The sequence below is a fragment of the Populus alba genome, chromosome 11, assembly GCF_005239225.2.
Source record: "Populus alba chromosome 11, ASM523922v2, whole genome shotgun sequence".
Lineage (NCBI taxonomy): Eukaryota > Viridiplantae > Streptophyta > Magnoliopsida > Malpighiales > Salicaceae > Populus > Populus alba.
The window spans coordinates 20,142,087-20,153,169 of NC_133294.1; the positions used below are offsets into that span (position 1 = coordinate 20,142,087).

An 11,083-nucleotide genomic window follows, 5' to 3' on the forward strand; every position below is an offset into this window, starting at 1 on the left:
ATAATATAAAATAATAATAAATAAATAACAAAAAAAATCAGATCAAACAATTCAATATTAACATAATAAAATGCAACTATAAAAAATAACAAAGCAAAACTAAAAAAAAACATCAATTTTTTTTAAAAAAAAAAACTAAATAAATTCATATGAATTTTTTAAATCAGATCTTATCTCAAAAACCTAACTCGTTAAATCATGTATTTTGGATTCAAATAAAAAACGTAAATCTAAATCAATTTAATTTAAAATTATGAAATCGTTGAAAAAATATTAATAAAAAACTAACAAAAACAAAAAAAAAATAATGATAAAATTTTAGAAAAAAATATAAGGAGGATGAAATTTAAAAAAAAAAACCCAAACAAAATAAATATCAATTAAAACAATAAATATCAAATTTAAAAAATTAAAAAATCATAAAGATAAAATGAGAAACATGAGATTAAGAAGGAATTACCCAATGGAATCAAATTGTAAAAAAAAAAAAACAAAACCCAAAAAACAATAAGAAAAAACAATTGAAATTAATATTTAGTGATTAAACTATTTTTACTTGCTAATTCTTCCGAGACACGTCCATTTAGGTACAAACATCATAGATTATTTCTACACTAAGTTTACACACGACTACGCATTCAATCAATCTTTGCGACATATAATTTCGAAATTCCCAGCACCATATCCACTTACCTATTCGTCCTACACACATCCATATTAGTTCATAACATCATAGATTAATTTTACACTAAGTTTGCGCCCAACTACACATTCAATCCCTTTTTTAACACAAATTTCACAATTTTCCATCCCTCATAAAGATGTGATGTGAGTGTGAATTTTCTTCTTCTTCTTCCAGGTTTACCTAATGATTCTCGCAGCATGTTGAAGTGGTCGGTGCCATGGGCATGCTTTGCACCGCACAAATCGTATCTATAAAGCAATTTCTCTGTCTCTCGTATATTGTATGTCGTCCACTATGCATCTTCACTTTTTTTTTTCTAGGATTATTTTGCGTGTATACAGTTGTTTGGTGATCGATTGATCATCGTCCCGTATCAAGGGCAGAGACTTCTTTGTGGGGTCAAGGACTGGAGGTAAAGATCACTCGGTTTTTTTATCATTTTGCGAATGATTATTTTCTTTTAATTAGCGCTTGCCATTGATTGAATGGAACACGGGATTCATAGAAAGGTTTGACTTAAAACCTAGTTCGTTTTAAAAGTGTTTTTTTGAAAATTTTTATTTCATTTATTTATTTCAAATTAATATTTTTTAATACTTTTTTTTATCGTTTTAATATAAAAATATTTAAAAAATATTTACTCCATCCATAGACACCCCTTTATAAATGCACTTGTGCGGACAGTGATTTTTTTCGATCTGAGAAAAAGAAGGGAAATAAATGAAACGAGAGGATTGGAAAAACCTTGTCCGCCCCTGTCGTTGTGTGAATCTTTAAACACGACAGGCAAATACTGTCCTGTTCTAACCAGGAAGGAAAAAAAATCCCTGGTTAACATGGGAAGATGAGGTGTCGTAATTGGGGGCGTTGATCTTGATAGACTAGTAGCCTCCCGAATTTCTAGCGGAGCTGAAAAGGGCCATGATGCACAACAATCACGCCGCTGGTGTAATGTCCTGAGATCCCAGCTCCATCTAGACCACATCATTCACGCGTCGCCCTTGATTAAGGGATGTTGTCGCCTTTTACTCTTGACGACCCTTGAGAGGACCATAAACACACGGGCCATCGGTGTTTTTTTTTTACTTTCTCAGTTTTCTCACGCTAATTGCGCTTCTAGGCAAAGATGAGGGATTGAGGCTGGACTAGCTCAAAGGGGACCGGCGGTAACAATAACATTAAAAAAAAAAAAAGCGCCTAAAACGTAAGGTAGATTTACTATGCCCACGGACACGCATAGCCATGCACTGTAGTGTAATTACCATTTTGGCTTAAAAAAAAAATCAATAATCTTGCTGTTGAGACGGTTTTGTATTTTCTCGTTTATTAAATTGATTGGAGATTAATTTTCTTTACCTTTTAAAGCATGATAAAATTACTTTTTTACTTTTGAAAACAAGTATTTTTAAATGAGAATCTAGGGTTTTTTATATTTTATTTACTTTTTTAATTGTAATGAAATGACTTTCATTATTTTTGTAATAAAAAAATTAAACTAATACACGTTGGTTTTTTTCTTCATTTTCATCTTCTTTTTTTTGTTATCATCAAGTTGAATGACATGAATTTAATCTTCTAATAAATATAAAATATTATATAAATAGAAAAATCAATTGACGTGTGTGGAACTCCTTTGCACTATTCAAGCAATGTGAGTGGTGTACGAATCCTTGGTTTGGCATCAACAACTTTATTTCTCTATATTTTCTCTTTCTTCCTCGATGTTCACGTCAAAACATCAAAATTTTAAAAGTAACTCTTTGATTTTTATTTTTTTTAGATTTGGATTATGTACTTTTAATTGTTATTTATTTTATTTGAAATGATTTATAAAATTGAATTATTATTTTTTTAATTTCACCATTTTTTAATTTTTTTTACCTATCATGTTTTATATCAATTCCTTTTATTGTTATTTGTTTTATTTTCAATCATTTTCCTAATTTTTTTTTTTTTAATTTCATTAGTCGACGTTTGATTTCATTCCATTTTAATGTCAAACTCACTCCTTGTTCTTTTTATTATTGGTTTTTCTTTATTTTGATAATTTTTTTATATTGATATTTTTTTATTTTTCATCATTCAAAGTTAAATTGATTGAAGATTGAACTTCTTGGTTGAACTCAATACTGAAATTTCTTTATATGCCGTGGGTTTGAAAATTTAACATCGATTTAAGATACCCCCTAGTTTTTTTTTCTTGTTTTTTTTAGTTTCTTCATTCAGAGTTTATTTATTTATTAAAATTCATCTCTAATTATTTTATAACTTTTTAATTAATCTTACTCAAATCAATTAAGACTCGACTAAGACCCAACTAGGAAAAAATAAAAGGAGGAAAAAGAAGGACATGAACTGGCCAACTTAGTCAGCTTATTGTGTCCATGTCCATTACTTAAGTTATAAATTTTATGTGTTGACCCAGGTCAATATCATCCTTTCATTACATACTCTAGAAGCTTTTTACAATTTAATTTCTTGGAAAATCTATTATTTTACATTCAACATGGAGTCAGATATCAGTTAGAATAAAGGTGGCGTGATTTTTTTTTTTAAATCAAATTATTATCTGAAGAAGGTTTTTTTTTTCATTTAATAACACATGTGATGACCAGTATCAAATTTATTATCCTCATTTTAAATATCTTATCATATGCAAAAGAAAAATGGTATTTGCATATTTTTTTTTAATGTAATGATTGACTTTTTATGTGCCACGCAGCGAAGTGTGGACACCGGGTGTAGTCGTTTTCTAATTAGGAAAGGGAGCCCATTTACTGAGATTTCAGAGTCACTGCTTGCTTCGCTGCTAGCATGGCCAGCCCAACATCAAAAGCTTAGGCTGCCAGGATCGAAATAAAGCCCAGACCAGGGCGATGCGGGCCAGCATGGACCAGCCGGTTACGATACGCGAATGCCAAGATTGAACCTCCCTGATTACGTAACCTCTGTCCTTTCTTGCCAACTAGCTCAGTGCATTACGAGTTTCGATCAAGTTTTGTTTTCTAGTTGATTTCATGACATTATTATTTTTTTAATACTTTACTAGCTAGAGCACCCACTAGCGAGATATTTTATTATGTTCTTTTATTTTTTAATATTTAATAGTAAGTGCATCCTCATTCTACTGCAGATCAAGATTTCAAATTAACTTGTAACCTAGAAAGTGTCGGTATTATAAACATGCTTTTTGCTATCATGATATATTTTAAATTGAAAAATAAAAATATTTAATTAATATAAGAAATATATCACAGCGGTAGAGAAATTTATATTATTAACTGTAACAGTTTAATAGCTCATCCACCTCTTAATCTAAAAAAAAATCACTAATTTCTAAGGATATTAAAGCTTTTTTACATGGTATATTTATCATTTTCAAATTGATCGGAAACAGCTAATTCTTTCCCTATCTCGAGTGCACAATGAGATAATTAAAATTATATTTGAAATAAAAAAATTCAAACCAAGAGTGAAGGGTATTTTTGTCTTTTCACAATGATTTTTTTATTATTATATTTTAAGTTGATGATCAATTTGATATTTGCACAAGTATAAAAAATAATAAACAGTTAAAATATACAACAAAACAATGAAAATACCCTTAAAGTAAAAAAACAATAAGCATGGGGTGAAAGGTCATTTTCAGTTCTTGATTGTGGTTTTTGGTTATTATATAGTTAGTCCAGGGGTATTTTTGTATTTGAATAAAAAAAGAGAGGAATGAGGTGAATAGAAGGCTCTCACGCCTTTATGTTAGCGCATTTAGTGTTTTCTAGCATAAAAAAATGTTTTTATATTGTCTAGTTGGAATTGTTGTTGTGCTTTTTTTTTATTGCATGATGCGTGTCACCATAAATGATATGATTTTATATCTGTGGGCTTTTTTTTCTTTTGTTTTTCCTTATTTTCTATTTTCTCATTTGAAATTACAGTTTGATCATGTTGGTTATTGGTATTTCAACTTCAACCCCAGTTCTTTTAATTTTAAATATTTGGTCTTAATTCTTTTATAAAAGTTTTATTTGTTTTCAATTTTGTCATTGAATTTTAATTTATTAAATAGTATATTCTATATTGTGGTTCTTATTCTTTTAATTTTTAATTATTTTCATTGGCTATTTTGTAAATTTTTTAATAATTTTTAATTTTATCATTCAATTTTAGATTGAGGGTGTTAGGTTTTATAATTTGTTTTTTATTGTTTTGATTTGTAATTTCTTTCTCGATCCTTCTGTAAAAGTTATTGTTCTTTTTAAAATTTTTTTTTAATTATAATATTTTTTTTATCTTTTATATTAATTTTATACTTATTCTTTTTGATATCTATCATTCTATTACTAAATTATTTAAATAGAGTAAAAAATGACATAAAACACCGGTTATAACAATCATACTAATTAGGCCATATTGCATCACCTAAACACTTTTTTTAAAAAATAATAATTTAGCCCTGCAACGAATCACCTGCTCCGAGGCTAGTAATGTCTAAACTTAATAAAACGAATTGAAAAGTATGAATCAAGGCTACTTGAATATTAAAATGGTAAAGTAGATGTTCCTCGTAATCAATAAAAAATATACGCGCGTGTAAATATTTTACACTTGCTGTTCATTTGATTATATACTAGCCAAGCTTAATAAAATGAACTGAAAGGTATATGAACTGATAAGTTGGAAAATAGTCATTAACGCTATATAAAAACTAAAATGGGAAATTGATATTATTGTAAGAAGTAAAAGATAGATTTCCATGTAAATATTTCACACAGGATTATCTATTTTATTTTATACTTTTATCTATCTTAGAGGTTAGTTTTAATTGTCATGTGCAAATGATTTTTATTTTTATAAATACATCACACAAATACAATTTATTTATAAAAAAACTCATAAGAAAAAACTTTAAAATAAATTACAATAACCACTTTGAAATGTTATGAAATTACATAAATAATTTTGAAGATTATCTACTTATTTTAAAAAATTAAACTACATAATCTAGAAAATAAAATAGAGTGTTAATTAAAATTTTAACTAAAATTAATTACTGACCAGGCCTAGCAAACCAAGCAAGCGCTTTGCTAAAAACAAGATAACCCATGTATGGCTTGGAATGTCAAGTTCACATGCCAAGTTCAAGTTCTTTTTTTTATACAAGTATGTACGCATGCGAGTGTGTAAAGAATTCTAATGTTTTTTTCTTAATGGATGACCTGTCGTTTATCATAGCAGGCAACATTATATTAACTCGAGCATTTTCAATCACCTTGAGCGATTGAAAAACTAGAAATTGAGTTTTTGGATAAAAAAATATATTTATTAACCTTTTTCACAAAAAAAAATCCCAAAAAAACATATTAGAAATCTCGAAAATAACATTTAAACCCTGAACACTCTTTAATTTGTACAAAAATCCAAAATCCAGTGGAATCAAAACAAAATTAACGAGCCATGAACTAACATGTAAGAGATGTTTAAAGGGATAAAAATAACATTCATTGAACCTCACTCTTCAAGATTAACCTATTGATACTGATTTTATATTTTCTGTGGCTAAGATGTGGCAATCGTCTTATTTTTCAGCAACGCAAGAGGAATACAGAGGAAGGAAAGAATTGTCAGGGTGCATGTATTGAAAATAAGTGTAATAGAAAGTAACTTGACCAGAGGGTTTTTTTTTTATAAAAAAAATACTTAGATTTAAATAACATGGCATATCATATTCTAAAAAACACATAATCTCGACATGAATTTTCTGAACACACTTTACCAGCATTAAAACTTAAAATCAATGAAAAGGAATATTCTTTTACGTCACAAAACATTCATTCATCAATTATTAAACTTGTTGCATATATTGTACTAATAGTTAATCATAATTTATTGCTTGTGTTTTATCAAAATAAATCAATTAATTTGCACAGCGTCAAAGATATTTAAATAGTCTCTTGACCATTATTGACTATGCTTAATTTAATAGTATTTTATTTCAAAAAATGCCTTTTCTTTACTCTTACAATCTTCTTTTTTCTTTATACGGTGAACAAATCTTGGTGTTAGAGGTTGAGTTATTTTATCATTTATTAAAGGACGAGCAAAAAATTAAAATAAAATTAATTAAATTAAAAAATATTAAAAAGATAGCAAAAAAAATAAAATGTGAAAAAAAATTAACTTGGTTTTATTTTACAAGTTTGAAAAAAAAAAAAAACTAAATCTAAAAAAAAAAAACTGAGCAAACCGAGCTAAACCGGTTTGAATTTTTTTGTTTTAAAAAACTAAACCAAACCAAAACCGATCGGTTTGAACTAATTTCGGTTCGGTATTTTTTTTAATTTCAATTTGGTTTATTTTTTTTAATAAAAATAATCTAAATTAAAAATGATCATCCTTACCACCCACCACATTGAAGGGGTATTAAGAAAAAAAAAATTCATTGATAAAGAAGAGAGAAGCTCTCGGATGGACAAACTCTAGCCTCTAGTTATCATAATTTTGGTGTTTTTGAATTAATTTTTAAGAAAAAAACTCAATAAAAATGGTTTCTATATTTAATAATGCCTCACAAGATGTACTGGAGCTTGAAAATAATTTTACAAGGGTTGAAATTTTATACAAGGGTAATAACATCATTTCACAAGGTTTGAAATTTTAAGTTTACTGAATATATAAAATGTAATCCATCAAACAACAGAGATAAAATGAAGAATGACCAATGTGTTGATTTCTCTAAAAAAAAATTACAATACCAAGAACGTGTCCAAAATGCTGGCGTCCTTACTCTAGCATTATAAATATGTGTCGTGTAAAATGAGAACATCACGTGAGCCGTCCAATTGGGGTAAAAAACTCCTCTGATCCACGGAACCAAAAACCTAACGTTACCTCATCAAAATCCAAATGTGTAAAATAAAATCAACTTTATATTAAACACAATACTGTAAAAACCAAAATAAAATAAAACTAAATTAAATTAAAGGAAAAGCTACCCTATGCGGCGGCTCCCCTCCCCTCCCCTCTGCAGACATCAATCGATCCATAGACAACCGAAAAGCAGAGGCGAGATAGAATTAAAAAATATAATCATAGGATGTCGAATCTAAACACTACAAATTCTTCCTCTGAAAGCCAAACAAGAACAGTTTCTCGGATCCCTATAGAACACGAACTATCTTTTTAAAATTTTATAGGGTTCTGAGAGACAACAGATCAGTAAACTTGTTTCTTAAAAAAGAAAAGAAAGCTGCTGATTCTCTGCGCAATTTGGTATTCTACAGCATGGAACTCGAGGTTTCCAGCCCGATATCTTCGTCGGCTGTGGATTTGGAGGAGAGAAACAAGCAAACAGACAAGGATCAAGTTCGCGTGAGGAGAAAAACCTTGGTGGTGGTACTGGAGCAGTGCCAGAGAGCTCTTGAATTGCTAAACAACACTGACAGCGTTGAAGATGACGAAGAAGGAGATACCAGTGGCGCAGAATCCAGGGATGTGGAGTCGTCTCCGAGCCGAGACTGCTCATCAACTTCTTTCGGCGATCGAGAAGCCGATGAGGTAGAGTCTTGCTTATTTCTGGCTTAGTTTTCTTACTTCAAATTATAGGTGTTCGATTACAAGAAAACTTCTTCGTTTAGCTAATACTTATCCTCGGAGATAATCGATGATTATGATGGTTTATTCATAATAAAAGATTGGTTGCTGTGAGTTATTGGAGTAATTAAATAAATAAACAGAAGAGAAAGTACTCAAATTTGCTTCAGAGATGTTAACTATTTAGCTGGTTTTTTTTTTTCTTAATGTTAATTTTTTTCGTGAGAATTGCGCAAGTGAAAGAGACAATTAGTATTACTTAGACAACTAATTTTACTTGGATAATGCCTACATAATTGTAAAAAGATTCCATCAATATTCCTTGGTTGACATTTTGGTCTTTGATGGAATTTGTTTGGCTGTTTTAAATTGCAATATGGGGTGTTATTTAGTTATCTTGTCTCAATAAGACCGCAATTAGTTCCTTGTCAAAGTTTTATTTTTCCAGATTTTGATCTAGGTATGATTGTGGGGGTATTTTTTTTTTTCCTGATGCAGTTATGCGACCTCCTCAAATCAAGAGTTGAATGCCCCGAATTTCTTGAGAAGCTAGAGTTAGAGTGTGCTCAACTGCCAGGTTCACAAAACATTGGTAAGTGCTGAAAGACTGTTACTTCTGCAACATAGCTGATAGTTTGCTATCAACTGCATGCATTTTTTATTTCTATGTTGAAGTTTAGCTTTGGAAACGTCAGTGCTTGGATATCTAGGATAGTTGTTTTCCGTATATAGCCTAGATGCTAATGAGTTCTCGTGTGGTGGCAGAAGATGGTAGTTCTTGGGACATGGTCAGTGGGGATGATCTCTGGGAAGGTGAAAATGATGGATCAGATCAGGAAGATTATGTTCTTGTCCAGCAAGAAGATATAGTAGAGGGTATCGCTTGCTTCATGGCTGCCTATTTGTTGTCCCTTAAACAGACAAAGGTATGTAATGTTATTACTTCATGGTAACTTTTTCACCATTGTTTTAGTAATAAACTATGCTAATCATGATGATCTGCTTTGGTGTCTTAGACCCAACCTTTTGCCCCACCTGTTGTATCTGTAACACAACTGTTAAACGAATTCTCCAGGCTGGTTAATTCCCAAGAATTAATAAAACTTTAGCGTCGTCTATTCCTCATATAGCCACACATTAAAAAACATGGATGTATTTTCATATGCACACAGGCTTGAACATACACACGTATACACAGAAACACAGAATATCAAGGGGCAATCATATTAGTGAAGAAGGAAGCAGTTGGAATCAACAGTCTATCCTCTGAGAAATAACCTTATAACATTTGCATGGTGGAAGACAATCAATGTTAATCATTAGAATGAAATATCTTGTTTGACCAATGTTCACAGCTGTTTGATTTCTTGATGCAAGATTTTTGAGCAGTGAACTGTGCTTGTTGTCTCACCACAATGAGTTGGCCTTTAATCTGCTGCAGGCTGTAAGGATTTATCTAGGTGTATTAGTGCTAACCAAAATGGATATTTTGTCTGTTATTCTTACTTGGGTACTTTCTTCTTGCAGGACTTGGCCCCTGCACAACTCCAGGAAGGTCAGTCCAAAGCTTTTCTAATTAATTCTCAGCCCATCTTCTCCGAGCACATTTTATTCTTCAGTTGAAATAAGTTTCTTTTTCAGCACTCTGTGCAAAAGAATTCTGACATCTCCTCTCATATTTCCTTTAGCCCTTAGCAAGACATTCTCAGTCAAAAAGAAAAAAGGAAAGCTTCGGAAGGCCTGGGATGGAAGCAAAGTCATTTATAATGCAGCCTCTTGGGGAGCAACTGCCATTGGGTAGGCTATCTCATTTAAAAATTTTAGTGGTTGTTTCTTTCTTGCATCGATCATACAATTAATCTCTTTTTTTTGTGGATTTCTTGTATACAATATCCATTATTGTTTTGCCCAGTAAAACTTTCTGTAGCATTTACTGTCGGAATTGCTTTTTCTTTAAATGATTTTTTGACATGCATATAATCATTCAACTATAATTGCAAAGTAATATTTTCTGACTTTTTAATTAACTTTTTTGGTTACTCTACTTGACAGGTTATATCAAAACCCTATGCTCTTCAGGGCTGCCTCTAAAGCCTTCTGGACTTCCTGTCATGTTATGTCCAAGCTTCTCTGAAGTCCTTGTTACATGTTGGGATCCACCCTTGTATTTATGCGTGTGCTGTGATTGCCGCTTGGTGTTTCAGTTGTATGCCATTCTTTTCAAGCTACAGATCAATTGATTTCTCTGACATGATTTAATCTTGTAAATATTCTTCCACGAAATAATTCCGAGTGCCAATTCAAATTCATTGTCAAGATGGAGATCTTGTTAGTTCCGTCCTGTCATCTATCCTGGAGTCCTCGACTATTGGCTCTAATGGCAGAAATGTGATTCACATGTATCTACGATGTTTCATTGTTTGCTTGGTGATAAAAAAACAACGTTTCGGCTGTAAAAAATGGTTTGGATGCGCTCCGAGAGCAATGTTTGCATTGGAGTCTGTTTGGTGTTTTTTTAAATTTAAATTTTTTTATATTTTTATATTATTAACGTGTTGGTTTTTTTTAAAAAAAATTTAAAATAAAAAAAATATTATTTTAATATTTTTCTAAATAAAAAGTATTGTAAACGGAAGGTATAACTGCTATCATACTTATTTCAAATAGTCTCCTAGTACATTGCACGTGGAAGGTAATGGAGCTTTTTATTTCAGAGTTAAGTAGGAAGCCCGCCAGGCAATTGGAAAAACCTCTACAAGATTGCCTTTTGCCAGCCAATCATTCCTCACTTTTCCTTTTCTGGTAAAG

The 11,083-nt window shown here is 30.6% G+C and overlaps 1 protein-coding gene across 2 annotated transcripts; it reads left to right on the forward strand.

Moving 5' to 3' along the window:
• The first annotated feature begins 7,630 nt into the window (after positions 1-7,630).
• LOC118031565 (uncharacterized) lies at positions 7,631-10,611 on the forward strand. 2 transcript variants are annotated; one of them, XM_035036022.2, is made up of 6 exons: positions 7,631-8,239; positions 8,774-8,867; positions 9,044-9,201; positions 9,803-9,830; positions 9,964-10,072; positions 10,328-10,611. In XM_035036022.2, the coding sequence occupies exons 1-6, from the start codon at positions 7,967-7,969 to the stop codon at positions 10,407-10,409; spliced, it is 744 nt and encodes a 247-aa protein (XP_034891913.1). In that variant the 5' UTR covers positions 7,631-7,966; the 3' UTR covers positions 10,410-10,611. The 2 variants fall into 2 exon arrangements, with proteins under 2 accessions (XP_034891913.1, XP_034891912.1); XM_035036021.2 differs by having other exon boundaries at positions 7,633-8,239; positions 9,041-9,201.
• Positions 10,612-11,083: the final 472 nt, after the last annotated feature.